This window comes from Diceros bicornis, chromosome 9 (genome assembly GCF_020826845.1).
Source record: "Diceros bicornis minor isolate mBicDic1 chromosome 9, mDicBic1.mat.cur, whole genome shotgun sequence".
In the NCBI taxonomy this organism is placed as follows: Eukaryota; Metazoa; Chordata; class Mammalia; order Perissodactyla; family Rhinocerotidae; genus Diceros; species Diceros bicornis.
Genome location: NC_080748.1, coordinates 56,484,455 through 56,510,068, shown reverse-complemented (window position 1 = coordinate 56,510,068; position 25,614 = coordinate 56,484,455). Strand labels below are relative to the sequence as shown.

Below are 25,614 nucleotides of genomic sequence, written 5' to 3'. Positions count from 1 at the left end.
TTCTAAGGAGCCAATATTGATGATTGAGGTTTCCAAATATTTAAAGTTTAGTAGTTATTTTCACCTTTTGACCATTTAACTGTACCTACAGAAATATATTTGATGACACTTTGTGAGTATACTTACTTACCTAATACTGAGCCAGAATTAATGAGTGAGGATATATTTATTCTAAAGCCCTAATATACTTCAAACTTTAACAACAGCGTTTCTCTTAGAAATAGAGGAAATTTTATACATTTACAACTTAAATTAACAGAAAAATAGAAATCATATTTAAGTTATACAGTAGTTCAAAGGGCAGCAAAATTTAATTGGCAAATTCCTGCCTGGCCTTGTTTTGTTTTCCCAACTGCCATTTTCAAAGCAGCTTTGTTCCTGAATGATTCATCTCTACTCCAAAGCCATACTTCATCTTGTAAGTACAGTTGACAGGTTTGATAAATTCTTAAGAAGTACTTATATGAATGCTGCGCTCATGTGCTACAGTCATCTGAGTCTCTGTTACCTTCACAGAATCTCTTCATTTATTAATATTCTCAGGAACAATGAAAAATCTTGAATGCTTTTTAAACGTAACTATTAGAATCTTGCTTTAAAATTCATTTACAGGTGTCCTCATTTGTCTTTTCTATGGAGCCAAGTTCTGTGATTCACAGTTAACAGAAACTTGGCACAAGAGTTTTTTCCTGTTACCCAGAGCAATTTTCCTAAGAATCCAGTAGAAGTTGGCACTGCCCGATTTTAGCCACTAGATGGTGATACTGCAAAGATCCAAACTTTCTTATGACATATCCTGAAGACAACTAGTAGGCTAAAGAAGCAAAATTAATTAGGAATGTTTAGGCACTATTAACATGAGTAGATAGGCTAAATGGTAGGCAGTGAAAGAAAGTTCTCCCTATGTATTTGAGTAAGACTTTACCTCTGTGCAGTAAGCAGAATAATGCAGTGCTTCTCAAGCTATCTGTGGTAAAGGGCTGGGTTTTTATTTTCAGACTGTTGTAGTGCCTATAGTTTTGAAAAAGACAGTAAAAGTGAATTCCTAGACAAATGAAGTAAAAACAGACAAAAAATACAAGCCCCAATTTTTTAATGAGATTCAACAGAAACAAAATTCAAGAAGTTGCTTTAAAAGTTTAAATGCTTCCTATCAGCATCTGTACTGATCCCCTCACAGACCAGTAACACATGGTGTTAGTAAATACGGTGCAGGCACTGGTCTGAGGACCACCCTTCGAGTAGTGCTGAAAAACTGGCTTTGATAGTGCATCCCGTTCAGTTAGCAGAGCCTGGTCCAAACTGTGGCTCCATTACCACTAGCTGGGTAGCTGTGGAAAGATCACTTAACCTTTCTAAGCCCCAGTTTACTCATTTGGATCAGGTAAATAATATCTATGTTTAGGCTTTTTATGAGAACTCTATGATAATGTCCCAAACCTCTCAGGAAGCACTCAAATGTTAGTAGAAACTGAATGATATAATTGGTACATTTACATAGTAAACACGGATTGTTTTCTCTGATCTCTGCTTCGTCATCTTACGGATTGGTGTTTTTTCCATGAATAGAAAGAATGTGTTCAGTTGATCATCAAACACTTAAAGGACCTTGAAATCTTATTTGATGGCCTGATGGAAGCACTGCTACTTGGAGATCATTGACAATATCTGTCCTCTCTCTGGGAAGTGAAACCTCTTCCACTGAGCTGGCAGCTTTGGTGGGCAGAGGGAGGACACAGCAAGCAGTGAAGGAGTCGGAGGGCACATATCCACCCAGATGTGTCTGCAGTCAGATACTTTCATGCCCCACGTGTTTGAAGAACTGCAGAAGCACTATGCTGTCAGCTCCAAGTCTAGGTGATTATTACAAAACCCAGGAAAGGCTGGCATGTGAACTACATTAGGCGAGACCAAGGATGGCAGTTTGTTCCTTGATTAATCGTTATATTGTGATTAAATACCAACTATTACCGTTTAATACCATTAAATACCATTTATTGTGTGAACTTACTATGCCAAACACACATGGCTTCAATCTTTACAACAATCCTGACAGATGAATCATTTTAGAGATAAGGAAACTAAGGTTTGGACATGTTAAGCAGCTTAAATCACAAAATGCCAGTTATTGACCAGTTCTAAAATGCTAGCCATGCTCTTTAGCACTGTATTTACCCCACGGGGAAGCACAACCTCTCCCCAGCTATGGTGTCCAAATTAGACTTTAAGGTTAAGTGAACAGAACAAAATCAACTATTAGACCTGGTTCCAAAAGTTACACAAGCTGTACAGTCAGTCTAAAAAGTACTTAAATGAAAAACCGTAACCACCATACCAGAAAAAAAGGACCACCCACCATGAAAATGTCACTGAGGGTATTTTAAAATCTTGGCATACCATATCCACAATTTTAAAATATTGGGTTCAAAGATCCTATATATCTGATATGAACTGTAACTCATATTAACAAAGCCTTGGAGATTGAAATCAAGATCATCTAACGTGCTCACTTTGGCCAACGAATTTCAGCTTCTTTTCAAAAAAAGTCCTGAGATATTATTATGCAGCAATTCTGCCCATGTGCATTTTACCTTTCTGCCCCAAGGAAGAAAGGACTAAGAAATCCACAAATGTAAAACCAGGCAGGCCCTGAAAAACTGATATGCTGGTGGTAGGCGAAAAAAAGAGCAACAGAATTAAGGTTTTATAAACCAGAGAGTGTTTTGTTTCTGTTAGGTAAAGGGATTTCTTCATATGTTATTTTAATAAAAGGGAATTTCATAGGTAAAAACCAATATTCAAAATTATAAAACAAATAGAACTGTCTGTGTATAATCACTGCATCAAAAATTTGCAAAAGACTCATGAGAAATTCTTTAGTTGACAAATGCGGTTTGAAGGGGTAATAAAATCTTTTTATGGCCAAAGCAAGAGTCTTGTTTCCTGTTGGTCCAAAAATAGATGTTTCATTTCCCAAATAAGTAGGCTCTCCACTGTAAAGAAATATTCTTGTATAGTTGGTTTCTATCTTCTTGAACTCTGCTCCAAATTCAGCCAATTTCTCATATGTCCTTAACACAAATTTGCTACAATCGTAGGATTCGAACCATGTCTCTGCCCCTTTTTCTGGGCTGGCTTGGACAGTCCACGTCTCGTAATAAATCCCTGTTTCATTGTCCTGTTTTACCCACTTTGCCATTTTGTTAAACGTGTTTCCTAGTGAAAAAAAAAAATCACCTATGTAAACATCAAAGCTAATTACGTTGGTTTTAAGTAAAATGTTCTAACCTGATTAAGGCCATGAATGTATGTGAATAAAAAATAGTTTTTGAATTTCCAAACCTGCATCTCACAAGAGGAATCCAAGCTCAGCCAATTTTTATTCCATTCTTCAAGGCACAAGGTGTTTCTGAATTGTGAACACTGGATATAACAGTTGTATAAAGAGAAGTCTTACACACTAATTCTATAATCATTTAAGCTACAGTCAAAAGCAAAATTATGCACATGCAGAAGCCCTCTTTCTCTACCCTACTCAACAAATCTTGGATTTAGAGGCAAAAGAGAGAAAGAAAGCAAGGAAAAAATTGTGGAAGAGGGAAAGGTGAATGGGGCAAAGACAGTGTAAGAATTGAGGGGGGTGAAATATGGAGCTTTTCTGTCACAGAGCATAGTATGCTTACAGTAGGAATGGCCATCTGAGGAACAGCTACGCTAGAAGGCCTACTAATGTTAGTTAGAAGACGAAGCACCAGATCTCATCCACTTTGAATATTTGGTATTTCCCTTTTCTCCCAGTACTTGCAGCTGTTGAGAATCTCCTTACAACCTTCCCAACCACCACACAAATTCTTCCAATGAATCAAATAAACTGGTAATATTTTTGGCCAAGCTCATGAACTATATAGACTCCAGGATGGCTAACACTCTCTCCTGACACCTTATACCAGACCAGAGGAATCTGGTCCAATAACAAAACCCCATATTCCACATGGTTACAATCTCACCTGGGCATTTATAATGCCCAATAGAGCTCAGCTCCAACATGTCACTTTGTCACTGTGTGTGAACCTTTCTTAGGTTACTCCACCAGGAGTCCATAAAACTGATACTTCATGCCCTACAAAATGAATAGAGTGGCTGCCTGTATCAATTTTATGGAATTAAAATTGTGGAATAGTATAAAGCCTGTTTTCTTAGAACTGGGGATACTGTTCTTAGTGTTCTTCAACTTTGAAAAGCCACTGCTCTAATTAAGAGATAAGAATGCTTCAAAACACTATTTTCTAACATAAAAAAAAAGGTCAATGAATAGGATTAATCACAAGGTAGACGGATAACTTAAAAGATTTAAGTACAATTTACAGAAAATAATGATCACTTGTTCATAGATCATATACTGATGTCAGAAGGAAGAATTTTCAGATAATGGAAACAAAGAAAGGAGAGATGCAAACTGGCCTGGAATGAAAGAAAGAGCAGCTATTTATTACACTGAGCACTGTTAAAAGAGAAACGGACTTCTATATTGTTGGGATGGTTTGGGGCACATCCACATTCCACATTCGAGGCAATGAGTCGATACAGGAAAATGTGACTCAAGCTCACATAACCAGTTTCTGACAGAAGTTCTCCTGAACTTCCTTCATCACTAACCAACAATGCAACACATGCAGCAAAATTTCAACTCTTTCAGCAACTTTCCCATACATCCAAAAGAATAGAAAATCTCAGGGATAAAATATTTAAATTGCTCAAAGAGCCTCAAATGCATAAGATCATATATGTTTTGAGAGGCAATGTAGCAAAGTGGTTAAGAAAGTGGTCAGTGGGACTTCACTACGAGGACTGGAGTACTACTTATTTACTTGTGTGACTTTAACCTCTTTGTGCCTCAGTTTCCCCATCTATAAAATGGGGAAAATAATAATAACTCTCTCAGGGGTTGTTGTGATAAAAAATGATGTGATATATGTAAAGCACTCAGAACACTGCCAGGACCAGAGCAAGTCCCTGAGAACCAGAGAAGCTCCCACATGAGTGGGAGCTATTATTATTTCTTGACATAAAAACATTTTACTTTATCGTCACTAAAAGTCTTTTTTCAGATACAGTTAATAGGTCCTTTAACCAATTATTTTTTTCAGGTATTTTATGAATTTTCTTCCACTATTTTATTTAGAAAGTCCAATTTACTTGTACAAAGTATTTTATCATGTTGTTCATTTTTACCATGGGAACAGAGCAGGAGGTATGCTACTCATCAACTGTAGGGGAAGTTTTGCATGAGTAATAGTTTGGGTCAAAGGTTAGTGGTTCCAGAAGTACATTTTATAAACTGACTTCTAAAAAGTAGAACATTACTGAAATGCCTAAATGACAGTAATTTCTTTCATTCGGATATTGATGCAATCATCACATACTGCCATATTTTTGAAACTTACCTGATATGGTCGCTACTAGAACTAATGTCCCATTTTCCTTCCAGTGACTATCATCAATTCCTTCAAAAAAGCAGGCAGCGCCTTGATTACACCAGAAAGGAGCATTCATTTCAGGTCGGAGATGAGGAAACGTGCAGTTTCCAAGTTGGAAAAGTTCATACCATTCCATTGTGTAATTCTTGCCCGTTAAGGTACTCCTGAATCCAATGGCATCGTGCATAATTTTCTGTGTAAAGATCATACATGTATAAAAAGCATTTGTGAGTAATCCTTGGTTCAGGAACCAGATGGGAAAAAATGTGACAGACTACAACTGCATATCAAGTAGAACAACTGCTCAGCCGTTCCTCTTCCATGGTGCTAAACTCATGTCCACTCCGTAGCTCCTCAAACTCCAGGCCCTCATCCACTCTGGTTTCAGCCAGCGCAGGTCATCTCAGACAGGCAGACATATGCTATGTGGACACACTCATCATTTTCTTACAGCTTAGAATGAGTACAAGAAACCGCCATGCCACAGTCTCAGGGAGGAACTTTATGTACCTCACAGGGTGATGAGAGGCTCAAATGGTGAGCTAACCCAGGAAAAGTGTGTAAACAGAGCCTGGAAATGAAGTGTTTCCTGCTTGCCTTGCCCTTTCCTCTGGGCCTTCTCCTTTCTCACTTTCTAGGAGCTGAGTACAGGAGTTGGGTTTGGAGTCAGAATATTAAAAGGGATTAAAGTGATTGCATTTGCTATTGTCAGGATCACAAAACCTGGTAATATTTTTTTGACAACTCATTTTAAATATGCCAAGAGGAACACCAATAAACCTGATCTAAAATCAGCCTTTTGAATAGTGATAATTCCCTCAAATTCACTTAATAATGGCATCATTTAATTGACCAAAGTTGTAAGATCAAGATGCATCCTTACCAAGTGTCCCAGGAGGTCTCCGTATTTAAATTCCCATACTGGGGCTTGTAACCGAAAGACTTCAATGACATCATCGCCCTTCATAACTGGGATACGTGAGCCAGTCGGACAGAAAGTGTATTTAGCTTGACAATACGGATCCGGTTCCGGACGGAAGGAAAAGCGTCTAAGAAAGAAAAAGAAACCATCAACTTAGATTCTGACAGGAATTTGGCTCTTCTTGAACATTTTAGAATCCATTAATTTCATTGTCAATAACATTTTTAGAGAAAACAATCAAAGCTCACCCCATAGCATATAAACACACGTCTTGTTATCCTATGAACAAACTCCACTGTCTTTAAAAGCAAGTGATACACTAAAAGCACTTTGATAAATGCATGCTTCCTTGTTCCCTGCTCCAATTGTGAGAATTCTGAAGACAGGGATCACATCTTAAAATGTTTAGAGCTCCAGATTTTATTACAGTAGACAAATATTTACTGAATAAATGAATATTTTTCAAATGATATTTCATTTCCCAAACAATCCATGTTAAGATTATCCAAAGATAATTAGGATTAAATAGAACATATTTTATATTTTCTTAAGAATTAACCAACATTCCTTCAACCAATATTCATTGAGGATCTACTATGTGTAGGACACTACAGTAGGAAGGAGGGAAACAAAAACTCAAATGCTGTTGCCTTCCTCAAGGAGCTCTGGGTGGGGGCTGGGAGGACATAAAACAAGCAGTGAAGTGCAGTGTGGTAGGTGCTCAACTAAAGAAATATAGACAGTCCCCTGGGCATGAAGGAAGAAATCATTTTTACCTGGTGTGGGATGGGTGGGGGTGAGGAGGGCAAAGAAAGAGATGAAGACCTGGCCTAGGTTTTTAAAATACTTTCGAGGGTTAATACAGAAAGGGAGGGAAAACATGAAGTATGACAAGACAAGCATGATGCGCTGGAAGAGTCTCAAGCAGGTAAACAGGGCTGGAATTCAAGCTTCAAGGCAGGAGTGGTGAGAGGAGAGGTGGGCAGAGCAGTCAGTTGGCACTAATATAGAGTGAACCGCACCTGCTGTGGTCCTACAACTGGGGAGGGCTGAGCCCAGGGGAGAGCCTACAGGATTTTAAGTAGCAGATCTGATATGACTGAATTTGCTATAAAATAAACCTTGCTTTACGAACTAGAAGGTGGAGAGAGAGGCCAAATTCAGGCAGAGAGGTCAGTTAGGAGGTTACTGCAATAACGCCACAAGAAAAGGCGGTGGCCTGAGAGGCCACAGCAACAGGACCAGAGGGGGGACCAGGGCTGAATTCAGCTCAACAGACACATGCTGGTCCCCTTCCACGTTTGGCGCTGGGAGAGAAAGACCAAAGAGAAAGAAGCTGCCTCTGTCTATCCTCTAAGAACCTTAGATCCCCTAAGGTTCTAGCCAGATCTATTGTTTTACCACCCTAACACATCGACAAAAATTTCTATTTTAAGAAGTTAACAAAATCTTGATGTTAGCTAAAAATATTAACAACCCTCCCAAAATTTATGAGACTTAGGACTACTTACCCGTTTTATAGATGTTTACCTGTTTTAAACAAATACATACAAAACAAATACTTAACTACACATAGGTTTTACTTGCCCACAGCAAAATCCATTTTAGGTCAAATATAATTTCAAAAGCATAATTTGTGTGAACTTACTAAAGTTAAATTTTATTATATTCAGGTGAAGGGATTAGATGGCAGCATGTACTTAATACCTGAAAGTTTTCAAGAAACATAAGACGTCAGAGTCAATACTTTGCCCTTAAATCTAGTAGTTTTGGATTTACAATCTCTTCCTTGTTTTATTGGATTTTTAATTTTTACTTCTTATAAACACTTTATTACCATTTTCCAGACAACCAGCTTCAGCCCTAAACTTCTCTTTGCAACTGTATCAAGCAAAACAAGGAAGTAGTGCAAACCATTCAGTGTGCAAAATACACTAATATCCATGTTTGACGATACCTACCATTTACTAGAGTTAATCCTCCCAACAAACCTGGGTGAGTGCTACCACTATCCCTACTTTCCGACTCAGGACACGTGGGCACAGAGATACTGAGTAACTTTCCCAAATCACACAGATACTGATGGTGGAGCATGACTTGATTCGCAGCAGCCGGAACCTAGAACTTGCTGCCTACCCCTGGGTTATCCGGCCTCCCAACCCACTATTTTGTCATCCAAAATAGTTGTGCGCTTTCAAAAGCTGCTGGCTTTCCCACGCCTGATGCTGACATCGTCTTTTCTTTCTTTCTGTTTAGCCATCTCTGACAGTCAGGCCCTGTCAATACTCTCCTAGTTCAAAGGCTGGAATCAGCTTCACAGGCTTGCAGTCTCCGTCCTCGACTTATGACCAGCGTCCTACTTCCAGGCTGAAGACAGTGGACAAACAGGGTCACCAACCCTCCCGGTTTGCCCGGGACGGAGGGAGCGGGGGATTCCCCGGAGGCGGGACTTTTAGTGCTAAAAACGGGAAGTTTCAGCGAACCCAGGCGAGTTGATCATGATGTAAGTTGTGCCAAAGGTTACCCACTCATGATAATAATGACAGTGCATGCCATAAGTAATAAATGCGAAATTGAAAGTCTCCCCCAAATATTCAGAGAGTCAGTTACTTGCATCTAAAAATCACGCGATAAAATACATTACGCCCCTTTTCTTCCAAGATTCGGGACAGCCCTGAGCCTAGGTCACCTCGCAACTGGCTCGAGGGTCCAGAGAGGAATAAAGGCCCCGAGGCGGTGCGCAACCGAGCTCTCAATTCGTTTACACCGCGCCCCGAGTGTCACCGGGCGCCGCCTCCGGGGCGCGTGACCGGGACACACAGGCACGCGCGCCGGCGCGGCTTCACAGCCTCGGCCCTCAGGCCCCGCCGACCAAGGCCGTGCGCGCGCCCGCCCCGCCGCGCCCCCGCGCCGCGCGCACTCACTTGTAGGGCACGGGCCACTGGCGCCGGGAGGTGCCGCCCGCGGCCGCCGCCACCCAGACCAGCGCCAGGGCCCAGCTCCAGGGCGCGCGCCCCGGGGCCGCGCCCGCACCCCGCGGCCCCCAGGTCCCCATGCCGGCGATCCTGGCCTGCGCCGTGTGGCGGCTCCCGGGTGCTTCGGCGCCTCCCGAGCCCGGCCAAGGCGGAGGGCCCGCCAACCGAGCATGCGCGGAGCCACTCCCCTGCGCCCCGCGCGCGCCGGGTTTCCCGCCGCCGTGGGTCCAGCCCTCTGCCCGGCGCGCCCCGGCCCGAGACTCGGTTCCCGCGATGCAGGGCGCCTCTGTGAGCTCGAGCGCGCGAGGCACCCGTCTCCGCGCGGCCCTGTGGCCTCTCCTCCCCAGCGCCGCGCTCGGCGGCGGATTCCAAACTTCGCCGGCTCGGAAGGCGCTGCGGCCCGGCTCCCCAGAGCCCTCCCTCCGGCCTTGGGGCCTCTTCCTTCTCTGAGTGGTCGTGATGCCCAGTTCTTCTGGCCTCACGTCTCAGTTAAAGGCTCGCCGCTTCTTTGGCGCTTCCTCTGACTTTCCCCCATCAAGCACCAAAACCAAACCAAACCATCCAGCTTCTGGGCTCCTCCTTTGGGTTCTCTAGCACTGGACTCTCATCTCGTCCCACAGGACGAGACTAGGGGCCAACAAACATTTAAGTGAAGGAGAATATTTGGGGGTGGTGGGTGCAGTGGGGAAGACAATAATGGGGGAATGACTTGTCCTCATCTGACCTAAGCCAGTGTCAACAGTGGTCAACACTAACAATATATAGCTCATGCTACTACTCTAAGGCCTTTTTAATCCACCCTCCCACCTCCCCCCTAGATGTTCTTCCTTGTTTGGATCTACCGCTTCAGTGGGCAAGAAGATTCTACATTACCCTCTCTTGTTTGACCCTTCAACAACCTCAAGAAAACAATGGGATCAACCGCCCCACTTCTGATGAGACACAGGGCCTGCAGTGCTGTTATACACAGATGTTGACTTATATCTATGAATAGTACAGTAAAGGCATTGTCACTTATAATCACTTGTTTTACAAGAGAGCAGCTTGCAGAGCCCTTAGGGCTTTCCAACACCTTCACTTCGCCCACAAGTGAACCATCCTAATATTTGTAATCATATTGGAATTAGAGAGGTGGCTGCAATGGCCAGAGGTGACCACCATGACCCATGGTGGAGGGGCGGAGCGTCGCTGGCTTCCTCAGGCCTGCCAGGCCTCCTGAGGGCTGATGGGAATTAGTCCTCCTCCCACCCCTCCACACCTTTGCCCATTTGCTGCACCAGGTTGGAGAGCTCTGTGGAGGTTCAGGCAGGCCCGCTGTTAACACCCACTTATCTAAGCGTTTAGGTGGCTCCAGTTCTAGCTCTCCTCCATATATCACCCACCAATTAAAATCACCAAGGCTTAACTGGCCTCTCCAGGATGAGACGGGAACACAGCCTAGCCATGAAAGCTGAAATGTATGTAATGTCTGATTTGAAGGGCACCTGTGGATACTGAGTGGGCCCACACTTGAGCATGGTTTAAAACTAACTAAAAGAAACAGTTCCCCTAAGCAATATTATACCTTTACAAATAATGGGACCAAATACTAGAGGGCCACAGTGGAGCTTCCCATCCAGCTCCGGACTCCCAGAGCTGCCAAAACAAGCTTCAGGTTGCCCTTGGTCAGTGGTGGGGATCTCCACTCTTGGGTCTGCAGTCTCTTCACTCTGGGTGCAGGGAGCTCTAATGGTGAGAGAGTGTGTCCTCATATTAGCCCTAACTCAGCCTCTCGGTAGCTCCCATCTGCTTTGCTCTGGTTCTGCCTTCTGTTTCTCTTGGCTATGACCCCAGCCACCCAGGCTAGAGATGCTTGTAGACTGTTGTAGCCTGATTCCTCATCGTACTGGTTACTTCTCTCCGGTCCATGGTTTTTAAACCTTGAGGGCCCATCAATAGACTGAATTTTAATCCAATTGGTTTCCCTTGGATCCTTGCCCAATTAGCCTAAGACCACAAAAAACATTACTGTAGTCCGATAAAATCAGATTTATCAACCATTGCAGAGTGGGAGATTGCACACCAGAGGAACTGCTTGGTATCTCTCCCAAACGATAGGATTCTGAGCTACGGTGGAGTTTAGGTGAAATTTAAATGAGCAGTATTTCAGTAAGCCCAAAGCAAAGCAAGGCTGTATGTCAACACACAGGGTCAATGTGCAGTGTAGACTACAAAGTGAACCCAGGGTCCTATTTCCTTGGAAACTACAATGTTAAAAAAGAGGTGAAATTTTGTGTCTAGAAACCCCTTATCAGAAGCTCTGTACCTGGGTTGTAAATTGAGGCTGCTTCTCTGTGTCGTGACTGAGATTCTCCAAGCATAGGTGGAGTAGTTCATTCTTACTGATATAATTTCAAATGGCAAAGTCTCTCTAAGTCGTTAATTTTAGAGAATGCATTTTCTCAATGAGTCAGAAAGCATGACATTGTTATGACACTCTACTGTGTTTGGAGAGAAATATTGTTTTCTGTTAATTTTGCAACTGGTTTTATCTGCCTTTTATTCCGGGCTCATGAACGGCAGGGTAGATTTTTACAGTCCAAGCTAATTTTCACTTTCTCACTTATAATCCAGTGGTTTTTAATTATTATTTTAGACATTAAAAACATTATTCTGGGAAGAGGTTTCCCCAGGCTGCCAAAGAGATCCATGGAACACAAAGACAGGTCAAGAGTCCCGGCCCTGGACAATAATTTTCCGTACTAATTTTAATGCAAAAGGTAAAATATCTCAATGTTAACCAAAACATTAACAGTCTCCCTCAAAAACCTTGTGAGCCTTGGGTACACTTACCTGCTGTATAGGTGCTTAGTTGGCTTAAAGAAATATATCAATTATATATAGGTCCTATTATCAGATTTTTATTGGCAGTTTCATTACCTACAGCAAAATTTATTTTAGGTCAAAGATAATTTTAAAAGTATAATTTAAGTTAAAAGTATAAAATTCACTTAAGGAAGGAATCAAGGGGGTATCTACTTAATATGTGATACTTTAAAACAAATAACTATAGAGCTATGGCTAACACCTCACTGTAATCCTAAATCACATAATTTCAGACTTATACTCTTCTACCTGTTACGGTAAATCTCTTAAACAATTATTTACAATCTTTTACTTATTTATTGAATATTATTTTACTTCTGTTGTGAACTGTTTATTAATATTCTCAAGACGACCAGCTTCAGAATGAAAACTCCTCTTTTCTTCATGTCTATCAAGCCAAATGAAGCGTTGCCTACCATTCAGTGGGCAGAAGTACACTAGTGTCACGCTTTTGACACAGCTGACATTTACTATATTTAATCCTTCCAACAACCCTTGAAAAAGGTGCTATTTCCTACGTTGAGATTGAGGAAATGTAGACACAGAGAGATTGAGTAACCTTCCCAATATCACACGAGGTAGAGAGCCCCAGCCGTCAGACCCAGAACCTGCTCCTAACCATTAGGTTATCCTGCCTCTCAAATTCACTATTACTCTCCTCCTCCTCCACTTCCTCCTCCTCAATGATGTGAGTGGACACATATGTGTATTCACAAGCAGCTTATCTTTACCTTGCCTGATGATGATACCATATTTATTTCCTCTTTCCAAATTTGGGCATCACTGAGTCGTAGGCCATGTAAATATGGTACTGAGTCAAGGGCTGGAATCAGCCTCATGGGTGTGCAGTCTTCCATCCATGGTTTATTGGTCACGAGCGTCCTACCTCTAGGCTAAAAAAGGTAGGTTTCTTCTTGAAAGTAGATGCAGCGCTTTATTCGGCATCTGGCACATAGGAAGGGCTTAGTGAATTTTTGTTGGAGGAAGATGGGGCTAAATTGAAAGATCCAGTAGGGGAAGTAGAGATGTAATTGATGGAGACTGCAGCTTTCACCTTTAACACTAAAAGACTAAACTTGTTTCAAATATCTGGTCAATATATGAAGTTGTGCAGAAGGAACACAAGGAACATCCTAGGTAAACAACGTAACCACATTCTTTGCTGTTTCTCTCCTATGATCATATAAGAAAACTAGGCTACATATATGGAGATTTGGACTTTCTAAAGACTTGCTACATTTGTGAAACAAAATTTCATGAGGAGCAGTTGCATCCTAGCCAAGACTGCCTTGTTTTTCTGCTCTTAGTTACAGCCCACGCTGTGTCTGGACCTCAACTTCTCTGTTTTAAGTGTCCTAAGAAATTGTTTGTCCTCAGCTCTGATGTAGAAAGTGTGCAATAGCATCTCCATTCAGTCTTCACTGTCAAAACACCACTTTAACTTCCAGCTTTGGAACTGAGCGGTTTAAAAATCTATTGTACACGATTAAAAATGATTTTTAAATTTAAAAATTATTGTATATAAATATTGATATTCTCTCTTGAAATAAGTTGCATGGAGGTTACTTTAGTCCAGCTAAGGATAAAATCCATATTTTTGTCTTGCTCTTTCATTTAAAGATAACTTTCAAATGAAAGTTGCTAGTGTGAAAGATGACAGGAGTGGAACCATATTAAAATAGAGCTGCAGCAGCCATTTCAGAGGAATTGCCTTGCATGTCTCGTTTTCTTTATTTTCCAAACTAGACCAAACCGTCAACGTTCCAAGAAGTCAGTTAAGGACGAGAATATCCTGTTTGTAAGGACTGAGGAAATGGACTTTGTTGATGGCCCAAGTGCTAACCAATCAATGAAGTTCAAGTCTAGCCTTTTGCCTGATGACCAAATCTCAAGCCAATCTATGAAGAACAAACCTAGCCTTACCTCATCTAGTGCCAATGAACTCTTCCTTAATACAGCTCACCTCATCTTCCTTCCTTTTACCCATAAAAACCTTGCGCCGCTCTGCTATAATCGGGACATTATTTAGGATTCCACCTGAATCTGTGCTCCCGGAATTGCAACTCTTTGATCCCAAATAAACACTTTGCCTCTTAAAATGTTTCTGTTTTTGTAGGTTGACACTAGTTAATAAAATCTAGTTTATGGCTCCCTGGCATGCTCTCTCTTCCTTCCTAGCGCCAAGGACAGAATAGCTGCAGCCTCTGCAGGTCCCAAACGAGCAGTTTCAGCAGGCACACGTCTGTGCCACCGCCACCGCCCGTGGCCGGCCTCTGCGCCAGAGCCCGATCAGCCCCGAAGGGGCGCGCGGGTGCAGCCCGGACGTGAGAGAGTGGCCACTGCCGCGGAACCTGCTGCTGGGCTCCGCTGCCCATCCCGGCCAGTGCAGCGTCTGCAATGGCAGCCAAATGCATGAAGCTTGGGCCATGCTGGTGCATCTGAGGCGGAGGGGCTAGGACAGGGCAGAGCCTGGGCCTGCCAGCAGGAGGGGGACGCGTGCTCTTCCCTCTGGAGTCTGCGGGGTCGCGAGAGGCAGACGCTTCCGAAGACTTTTTCCTTTCCTGCGGTTTACTTCTCTCTAATTTTAAACTGTCTCCGATGCTCCTCCCTCCGCCCCCTCCAGTCACCAGTTACTGCGCATTAGACAAAAAGCGGGCAGTTGGGGATGCCCGCTATCCAAGCGTGAAAGCGGGGCTGAGGCCTGACGTGCACGCCCACCCTTCACCCGCAGCAGCCTGAGACACACCCCCACGCGCCGCTGCCCCTTGGCCATTAGTGTTTTTCGCTTTGGTCTTTTTTTTTTTTTTTTGTAGCGAAATATACACAACAAATTTTACCATCTTAACCATTTTTAAGTGTTCATTTCAGTGGCATTAAGTACATTCACCATGTCGTGCAACCATGCCACTGTTCATTTTCCTAACTCTTTCACCCTCCCAAACTGAAATTCTGTACCCATTTGTGATATTGTGATTTATACTAAACGTATATTTGGTCTTCATCTCCTGGCTTTATGCTCTGGCACACAGTTCCTAAAACCCCCGGAATTTCCTAAATGAGAGAGTTAAAGCTGTCTTTTGTTATGTTAATGAGGGACTTTTGGAATCACCTCAAGATGGAGGCTGGTTGCTAGGAGAACCAACCACCAGAGGGGTGGAAATTTCAGTGCCAGTAGGCTGACCTCTGGGGAGGGCTGAGGGGCTGGAGGTTGAATGAATCGCTAATGGCCAAGGATTTAATCAATCATGCCTATGTAATGAAGCCTCCATAAAAACTTACAAGGAAAAGTTCCGAGAGCTTCCAGACTGGTGAAGATGCAGAGTTTCAGGGAGAGTGGCAAGCTGGAAGAGGGCATAGAAGCTCCTTGCCCTTTCCCCATACCTGCCCTCTGCATCTCTTCCATCTGGCTGTTCCTGAGTTATATCCTTTTATAATGAACCCGTGATCCAGTAAGTAGAATGTTTCCCTGAGTTCTGTGAGCTGCCTTAGCAGGTTAATCAAACCAGAGGAGGGGGTCCTGGGAACCTCCTATCTATGGCTGGTTGGTCAGAAACACAGGTGACAACCTGGACTGGCATTTGAAGTTGGGGAGCAGTCTTGTAGGACTGAGCCCTTAACCAGTGGCATCAGATGCTGTCTCTGGGAAGATGGTATCAGAATTGAGTTGAATTGTAGGAGACCCAGCTGGTGTCTGAGAACTGCTTGTTGATGCAGAGGAAAAAGCCACATACTGAAGTTGGGTCACAGAATCGTACCGTTAAACAATAATTCCCCATTCTCCCCTCTCCTCAGCCCCTGGTAACCTCTATTCTGCTTTCTGTCTTTATGAATTTGACTACTCTAGCTACCTCATATAAGTGGAATCATACAATATTTGTCCTTTCGTGGCTGGCGTCTTTCCCTTAGCATAATGTCTTCAAGGTTCATCCATGTTGTAGCACATATCAGAATTTCATTCCTTTTTAAGGCTGAATAATATTCTATTGTATGCATATATCACATTTTTTTTTTGATTCATTCATCTGTCAGTGGACATTTGGGCTGTTTTCACCTTTTGGCTCTAGTGAATAATGCTGCTGTGAGCATTGGAGGACAAGTATGTCAAGTTCCTGCTTTTAACTCTTTTGGGTACATACCTAGAAGCAGAATTGTTGAATCATATGGTAATTCTATGTTTAACTTTTTTTTAAATTTATTTTTTTATTGTGAAATTTTTGTTGTACATTATTGTTGGTCAGTCACTGTATAAGTGCATTCCTCTACCCCTTGTGCCCACCCCCAACCCCCTTGCCCCTGGTAACCACCAAACAGTTCTGTCTGTCTGTGTGTTGGTTTATCTTCCACATATGAATGAAATCATGCACTATTTGTCTTCCTCTTTCTGGCTTATTTCGCTTAACATAATAGCCTCCAGGTCCATCCATGTTGTTGCAAATGGGAAGATTTTGTCTTTTTTTTATGGCTGAGTAGTATTCCATGGTATATATATACCACATCTTCTTTATCCAATCATCTGTTGAGGGACACTTGGGTTGCTTCCATGTCTTGGCTGTAGTGAATAATGCTGTGATGAACACAGGGGTGCTTAAGCCTCTTTGGATTGTTGATTTCAGGTTTGTTGGTAGATACCCAGTAGTGGGATAGCTGGATCATAAGGTATTTCTATTTTTAATTTTTTGAGGACTCTCCATACTGTTTTCCATAGAGGCTGCACCAGTTTGCATTCCCACCAGCAGTGGATTAGGGTTCCCATTTCTCCACAGCCTCTCCAGCATTTGTTGTTTTTTGTCTTGGTGATTATAGCCATTCTAATGGGTGTAAGACGATATCTTAGTGTGGTTTTGATTTGTATTTCCCTGATGATTAGTGATGTCGAGTATCTTTTCATGTGCCTATTGGCCATCTGTATATCTTCTTTGGAGAAGTGTCTGTTCATTTCCTCTGCATATTTTTTGATCAGGTTGTTTGTTATTTTGATGTTCAGTTGTGTGAGTTCTTTATATATTATGGAGATTAATCCCTTGTCAGATATATGGTTTGCAAATATTTTTTTTCCAGCTGGTGGGTTCTCTATTCATTTTGATCCTGGTTTCATTTGCCTTGTAGAATCTCTTTAATCTGATGAAGTCCCACTTGTTTATTTTTTCTTTTGTTTCCCTTGTCTGAGTAGACATGGAATTCGAAAATATCCCTTTATGGCTGATGACGAGTAGTGTACTACCTATATTTTCCTCCAGGAATTTTATAGTTTCAGGTCTCACCTTCAGGTTTTTGATCCATTTTGAGTTAATTTTTGTGTATGGCGAAAGATGATGGTCTACTTTCATTCTTTTGCAAGCGGCTGTCCAATTTTACCAGCACCATTTATTGAAGAGACTTTCCTTTCTCCACTGTATGTCCTTAGCTCCTTTGTCAAAGATTGGCTGCCTGTAGATGTGAGGTTTTATTTCTGGACTTTCAATTCTGTTCCATTGATCTGTGTGTCTGTTTTTGTACCAGTACCACACTGTTTTAATTGCTATCACGTTGTAGTATGTTTTGAAGTCAGGGATTGTGATGCTTCCAGCTTTGTTCTTCTTTCTCAGGTTTGCTTTAGCTATTCGGGGTCTTTTGTTGCCCCATATGAATGCTAATATTCTTTGTTCTATTTCTGTGAAGAATGTCCTTGGGATTCTGATTGGGATTGCGTTGAATCTGTAGATTGCTTTAGGTAATATGGATATTTTAACTATGTTTATTCTTCCAATCCATGTGCATGGAATATTTTTCCATTTCTTTATGTCATCATTGATTTCACTCAATAATGTCTTATAGTTTTCATTGTATAAGTCTTTCACTTCCTTGGTTAAATTTATTCCTAGATATTTTATTCTTTTTGTTGCAATTGTAAATGGGATTGTATTCGTGAGTTCTCTTTCTGTTAGTTCACTGTTGGTATATAGAAATGCAACTGATTTCTGTGAGTTGATTTTGTACTCTGCCACTTGGCTGTAGTTGTTGATTATTTCTAATAGTTTTTCAATGGATTCTTTAGGATTTTCTATATGTAAGATCATGTCATCTGCAAACAGCAAGAGTGTCATTTCTTCGTGGCCTATTTGGATTCCTTTTATTCCTTTTTCTTCCCTAATTGCTCTGGCCAGAACCTCCAGTACTGTGTTGAATAAGAGTGGCGAGAGTGGGCACCTTTGTCTTGTTCCTGTTTTCAGAGGGATGGCTTTCAGTTTTTCCCCATTGAGTATGATGTTGGCTGTGGGTTTGTCATATATGGCCTTTATTATGTTAAGGTACTTTCCTGCTATAGCCATTTTGTTGAGAGTTTTCATCATAAATGGATGTTGGATCTTGTCAAAAGCCTTCTCTGCATCTATTGAGATGATCACATGGTTTTTATTCCTCATTTTGTTAATGTGGTGTACCACATTGATTGATTTGCGGATGTTGAACCATCCCTGTGTCCCTGGTATAAATCCCACTTGATCATGGTGTATGATCTTTTTGATGTATTGCTGTATTCAGTTTGCCAATATTTTGTTAAGGATTTTTGCATCTATGTTCATCAGGGATATGGTCTGTAGTTTTCCTTCCTAGTATTGTCTTTGTCTAGCTTATCAGGGTATCAGGGTGATGTTGGCCTCATAGAATGTGTTGGGAAGTGTTCCATCTTCCTCTATTTTTTGGAATAGTTTGAGAAGGATAGGTATTAAATCTTCTTTGACTGTTTGGTAAAATTCTCCAGAGAAGCCATCTGGTCCTGAACTTTTATTTTTTGGGAGGTTTTTGATTACTGTTTCAATCTCTTTACTTGCGATTGGTCTATTCAGGTTCTCTATTTCTTCTTGATTCAGTTTTGGGAGGTTGTGTGAGTCTAGGAATTTATCCATTTCTTCTAGATTGTCCAATTTGTTGGCATATAGTTTTTCATAGTATTCTCTTAGAATCATTTGTATTTCTGTGGTAGCTGTTGTAATTTCTCCTTTTTCATTTCTAATTTTACTTATTTGAGCCTTCTCTCTTTTTTTCTTGGTGAGTCTGGTTAAGGGTTTGTCAATTTTGTTTATCTTCTCCAAGAACCAGCTCTTTGTTTCATTGATCCTTTCTACTGTTTTTTGATTTCAATTTCATTTATTGCTGCTCTGATTTTTATTTCTCTCCTTCTGCTGACTTTAGGCTTTGTTTGTTCTTTTTCTAATTCTGTTAGGTGTAGTTGGAGGTTGCTTATTTGGGCTTTTTCTTGTTTGTTAAGGTGGGCCTGTATTGCTATGAGTTTCCCTCTCAGGACCACTTTTTTTTTTTTTTTTTTTTCAAGATTTTATTTATTCATCTTTTTCCCCCTAAAGCCCCAGTAGATAGTTGTATGTCATAGGTTCACATCCTTCTAGTTGCTGTACGCGGGACTCGGCCTCGGGTTGGTCGGAGAAGTGGTGCCCTGGGGCGCGCCCGGGATCCGAACCCGGGCCGCCAGCATCAGAGCGCGCGCACTTAACCGCTAAGCCACGGAGCCGGCCCTCTCAGGACCACTTTTGCTGCATCCCATATGAGTTGGTAAGGTGTATTTTCATTTTCATTTGTCTCCAGATATGATTTGATTTCTCCTTTAATTTCATCAATGATCCATTGGTTGTTTAGTAGTATGTTGCTGAGTCTCCACAACTTTGTCACTTTCCCAGTTTTTTTCTTGTAGTTGATTTCTAGCTTCATGGCATTATGGTCAGAAAAGATGCTTGTTATGATTTCAATCTTCTTCAATTTATGTAGACATGCCTTGCTTCCCAACATACGGTCTATTCTTGAGAATGTTCCATGTGCACTTGAGGAGACTTGGAATCTGCTGTGTTTGGATGAGTGCTCTGTATATATCTATTAAGTCCATCTCAACAAGTTTTTCATTTAAGTTCGTTATTTCCTTATTGATTTTCTATCTCGATGATCTGTCCATTGATGAGAGTGGGGTGTTAAGATCCCCTACTATTATTGTGTTGTTGTTAATATCTCCTTTTAGGTTTGTTAATAGTTGCTTTATGTACTTTTGTGCTCCTGTATTGGGTGCATATATACTTAAAAGTGATAAGTCTTCTTGGTGGAGTGTCCCTTTTATCATTATATATTGCCCCTTTTTGTCTCTCATTGCCTGTTTTATCTTGAAGTCAGCTTTGTCTGATATAAGTATGGCAACACCTGCTTTCTTTTGTTTGCCATTAACTTGGAGTATTGTCTTCCATCCTTTCACTCTGAGTCTATGTTTGTCTTTAGAGCTGAGATGTGTTTCCTGGAGGCAGCGTATTGTTGGGTCTTGTTTTTTAATCCATCCCACCACTCTGTGTCTTTTGAGTGGAGAGTTCAGTCCATTTACATTTAGGATAATTATTGATATATGGGGGCTTGTTGTTGTTATTTTATCACTCTTTTCCTGGTTCTTTTGCATTTATTTTGTTTCTCGTCCCATGTGTTCGGACTACCAATTCAGTTTGGTAGTTCTGTATGTGGATTCTCTTAGTTTTCTCTTTCTTTATCATGTGCGATTCTGTTCTGATTGTTTGTTTAGTGGTTACCATGAGGTTTGAATAAAAAATCTCATGGATGTGATAGTCCATTTTCTGATGGTCTCTTATTCCCTTAGACTAAGTCGATTTGACCCCTTTCCTCTTCCCCTTCTGAGTTATTGTTGTCACATTTTATTCCTTCTTGTGTTGTTAGTTCATATTTAACATGATGAGGTTATATTTATTCTTGGTGCTTACCTTCCCTCGATCTTTGGTTTTATAATTGTTTGCTAATCTATTTTGATAGAGGACTACAATTTTTCTGGTTTTGTTGACCTATTTTCCTCCTTGTTCAAAACTTTGAATCTCCTTTCTCTTTTTTCCCTCAGGGATGAGGGCCTTTTTGAGCACTTCTTGTAGTGGGGGTCTTGTGGCAATGAACTCTCTTAGCTTTTGTTTATCTGGGATAGTTATTATTTCTCCATCATATCTGAAGGATATTTTTGCTGGATAGAGTATTCCTGGCTGAAAGTTTTTGTCCTTCATAATTTTGACTATATTGTTCCACTCTCTCCTAGCCTGTAAATTTTCTGTTGAGAAATTGGCTGAGATCCTGATAGGAAATCCTTTGTATGTTATTTTTTTTTTTGTCTAGCTGACCTTAATATTTTTTCTTTGTCATTGACTTTTTCCAGCTTTCCTACTATATGCCTTGGAGAGGGTCTTTTTGTGTTGATATATTTAGGAGATCTATTTATTTCATTCACTGGTATTTCCAGCTCCTTCCCCAAGTTTGGGAAGTTCTCAGTTATTATTTCTTTGAACAAGTTCTCTGCTCCTTTTTCCCTGTCTTCTCCCTCTGGAATACCTATAATCCTTATGTTGGATTTCCTAATTGAGTCGGATATTTCTCAGAGAGTTTCTTCATTTCTTTTTAGTCTTAGTTCTCTTTCCTCCTCCATCTGGAGCATTTCTGCATTGCTGTCCTCAATATTGCTAATCCTTTCCTCCATATTGTCAGCTCTGATGCTTAAGCCTTCCAGATTTGTCTTTATCTCCTCTATTGTGTTTTTCATCTCTAAGATTTCTGATTTTTTTTATAGTTTCAATCTCTTTTGTGAAGAAACTCCTGATTTCATTGAATTGTCTGTCTGTGTTTTCTTGTATTTCATTAAGATTTTTTATGATGGCTATTTTGAATTCTGTGTCATTGAGGTTCTACATTTCTGTGCTTTCTGGGTTGACTTCTGGGTGCTTGTCATTTTCCTTTTGGTCTGGAGATTTAATACGTTTTTGCATAGTGCCTGTTGGTGGTTGGCTTGCTTTTCCTCACAGTGAAAGTATATGGTCGCAGTTTCCTCTTGCTGCTGCTGGGTGGGGGTCAAGGGCTGTATATTCTGGCTTGCCTTAATCCGTGGGCACTCTCATTGGCTCCTGGCTGATCTGAGACATGGCTGCTGGGGGAGAAGTGTGGGAACAGCTGGAGCGAGAGCATGGGAATAGCTGGGACTAGAATGCAGCTAGGCAGAAGCAGCTGGGGCTTGGGTGTGGATGGGTTGAAGCAGCTGCAGCTGAAGTGCTGCTGGGCCGAAGAAGCAGGAGCTGGAGCACCGCTGGGCTGAAGAAGGAGGAGCTGAAGTGCTGCTGGGCCAAAGAAGCTGGCACTAGAGTGCTGTTGGGCCGAAGAAGCTGGAATTGGAGTGAGCTGGGCCGAAGAAGGAGGAGCTGGAGCACCGCTGGGCCAAAGAAGCTGGAACTGGAGTGCGGTGGGCCGAAGTTGCTGGTCCCAAGTCAGTTGGAGCCTGAGCACAGGCCAAGCCAAAGCAGTTGGAGCTGGGGTGTGGGGGGGTGTTGTCAAGCCAAAGGAGCTGTGCCCGTGGCATGGTGAAGCCAGGGCAGCTGGGGCTGTGGCTTGGTCCAGCCGGAGTGGCTGGGTCTGTGGAGTGGTGGGGCCTGAGCTGCTGCTGCCTCTTGCATGGGGGCGCAGGCTCACCCCACTGCTGGTCGGGCCCAGGCACCTTGGGGTTGCTGCCTGTGGGGGTGGGGCACAGTCATGCTGCCCCTGCTGGTGGGGCATGGGTACCTGGGAGCCGCTGCCTTTGGGGACAGGGCTGAGCTGAAGCACTGCTGTGCTGAAGCACTGGTTGGGCAGGCCGGGTGGGGGAGGAATGCTTACTTCCGCCTCCCTGATCTCAGAGGTTTCTTGCCTCGCTGTTGCTCTCTGCTTTCCTGAGGGGCTAGCTTGTTGACAAGCTCACGACAGTTCCACTCCCTCCATAGGGGGATCCCCATGGGCTGTGAGGGGTCTTGGAGAGCACCAGTTTTCACACAGTGAGCCGTCCACCCCCCGCCGCCGAGTGCCGCCTGGTCTCAGTCTCTGGGTCGCAGTCCTTGGGGGAGGAAAGGAGCTCCGCTTACCTCCTTCCACTTACTCTGGGGATTCCAGCAGCTCAGTCCTTGGGTGTATGGCTGGCTGGATGCCTCAGACATCCCCCGTGTTGTGTGAATAACTTCTGTTGGAATACAAATATCCTTTTTGTTGTGTCTTAGAGGGGGAGAGTTCAAGGGGGAAGCTCACTCCACCATGATGCTGATGTCACCCTCTCCTATGTTTAACTTTTTGAGAAACTACCATACTGATTTCCACAGTGGCTGCACCATTCTTTTCCTTATTATTTAAGATATGATACTCATTAATTTCTTTGACTGCAGGACTTGAAGTTTGAAGTCAGAGGACATTCCTATTCCCGAGGAACTCACTGAGTTTCCCTGAAAGGGAAAATGACTTGTTCAAGGTCATTACTAGTTAGTGACAAAGCTCATCCTCTTAGAAGCCAGGACTCTTGTCTCTAAAACTGAGGAAAGGAAACCGTTTATACTAGCACCTATTTAACTTGAGGAGTATTAAAATTACTGTGGCTGTTCTTCACTCATTTGTTCAACAAGTAGTTATTGACTTCCTGATGGTTGAAGGGCCGTGTCCTACCTGCTCTGCTCTTCTTGTTGTTGTTGTTGTTGTTTGATGAGCCCAGGTCTCTGTTCTTCAGGTGAAGTCTGGCAGAGGTAGGGGGACTTGTTTACTCTTGATTACAATGCAGCACTTTGTTACCAGTTCCGAGGAACATGCAAGTGTTGAAAGTGTGCTTCACCTTCACCTCCTCCTTTGGCAAGTGGATCCAATTAATTCCATGAAGCAACTGCAGGCCGATCTGTTTCTAGAATTATTGGTTTAAAAACCAATCCATGTTTCTTTGCATCTGTCTTTCTTGCCCTTCAGAAGTTTCTACGTCTTTTTCTCTAATAATGGGATATATATATGCTTAGAATCTCTCTCACATGTATCACAGATATGCAATGTGACTCAATTTCGTAAAACCAAAAATATGGAGAAGAGAGAATGTTTAGAATATTACTATATTTTAATCAAATACAAAGTTTAGTAACAGGAGGCTAAGATTCCTGATGACTTGTGCTTTCTAACCCTAATGACACCTTCTCAGAAAGTCAAGAGACATTTGACTCAGCCCAGCCTTGTCCACTTCCAAGGGAAATGGACCTGTGAGTTTTGGGGTGGAGAAGAAGGCAGTGAAGAAGATACGAATCAAAGGCCCCCCAGCATATGGGTGCCTACCCTGAGCTTCCTTCCTTGCCTCTGAATCCTCATGTCTCCCCCATCAGTGCAGGATCCAAGGGTTGGGGGCAGGGGAACTGGAGCGATCCCTACCTCCTCCAAGTGTTTTTGCTGGCAGACTGGGGGTGTTAATCCAGAGCTTGATGGGGCTGGATGCTTGGAAGCAGGTCAAGTGAGAGCTTCCAGGTGATTTGCTTTGGGTTCTGGGCATTAAAACCCCTGGGGTTGTAACCTGAGGTTGTGACTTTTATCTCCCATTTGCTTTAGATCAGTGGTTGCCAACCCTGACAAAGGATCAAATCACCTGGGGAGACTTTAAGACATACCAATGCCCAGGCTGGTGCCTCTCTCCAAAATTCCCATGTAACTGGTCTGTTTGGGCCTCAGACTCCCCAGGTAATTCTAATATGCAGCCAAGGTTGAGAATCACTGCTTTGGAAAGATTTCAAGGGCAGATTTAATCAATTTCCTGTGTTTTTGAGCCCTATATGTTCCTATCTATAAAATCAAATCCTCTCTTCTATCTCTTTAAAAAGCATATATATATATATGGAAACCAACCTCTTTCTGTTCTGCTTTCTTTCCGAAAGCTAATTTATAGCTCTTTTTTTTTTTCCTCCAGAAGTCTCCTGCAATTTCTTCCTTGTGGTTGAGCTGTCATATTTGTAGTTGATATTGGCCCTGAAGGCTTACAGAATTACTTAGTGGTTTTCTGACTTTCCATTCTGGTTTAGGCTCTGAGATTGATTTGCTTGATTGTTTTCATAGAAGCGATGACATCATTTGTTTTTATTTCTATTTTTGAAGGTGAAGATATTTGCTCCTAATGCCGAGCAGATGCACATCGTTAATCACTTGACAGGGAGCCCAACAAAAGAGAAATGTGCTGGAGGAAAGTGCCAGGAGAGCCCGTGGGGACATGCAAGATTTGGCAGACTTGAACTTCAGCGAGCTTGATGCTGTCGTTATACTTGGTGAGTTAGCTGAAAGCTGTGATGCCAACTGTTCATTTTAATTAATGCTCACTGACTTTAAAACCCTCTTCCCGAAGAGTGGTGCAGGCTCAGCCACCATTTTGAACCCTCTGTGCCAGGCTCTTGGTCTGTGGTTCTTAAACTTTGCTGCACACGAGAATCTCTTGGGGACCTTTTAAAAATTCATAATGCTCGGGTCACACCTGAGACCACTTACATCAGACTCTCTGGGGGTGGAAACAGACATTAGTGTTTTAGGTGGTTCCAGTGTGCAGCTAAGTTTGAGA

General features: G+C 42.3%; 1 protein-coding gene across 1 annotated transcript; it reads right to left on the bottom strand.

Moving 5' to 3' along the window:
• Positions 1 to 1,076: 1,076 nt before the first annotated feature.
• Positions 1,077 to 11,125, bottom strand: CLN5 (CLN5 intracellular trafficking protein). The gene is made up of 5 exons (XM_058547730.1): positions 10,939 to 11,125; positions 9,324 to 9,846; positions 6,361 to 6,526; positions 5,445 to 5,670; positions 1,077 to 3,216 (listed from the first exon to the last, which is right to left on the bottom strand). Exons 1-5 carry the CDS (start codon positions 11,123 to 11,125, stop codon positions 2,705 to 2,707), a joined length of 1,614 nt encoding a protein of 537 aa, XP_058403713.1. The 3' UTR covers positions 1,077 to 2,704.
• Positions 11,126 to 25,614: the final 14,489 nt, after the last annotated feature.

Excerpts from the sequence above, each read along its gene's own strand:
- CLN5 (XM_058547730.1), bottom strand. The coding sequence starts at position 11,125 with ATGAGGACACACTCTCTCACCATTAGAGCTCCCTGCACCCAGAGTGAA. Across the intron at positions 9,847-10,938 it reads TGGTCCCATTATTTGTAAAG|AAGAACTGGGCATCACGACC; the intron begins GTATAATATTGC and ends ACGTGAGGCCAG. Across the intron at positions 6,527-9,323 it reads CAGTGGCCCGTGCCCTACAA|ACGCTTTTCCTTCCGTCCGG; the intron begins GTGAGTGCGCGC and ends TTTCTTTCTTAG.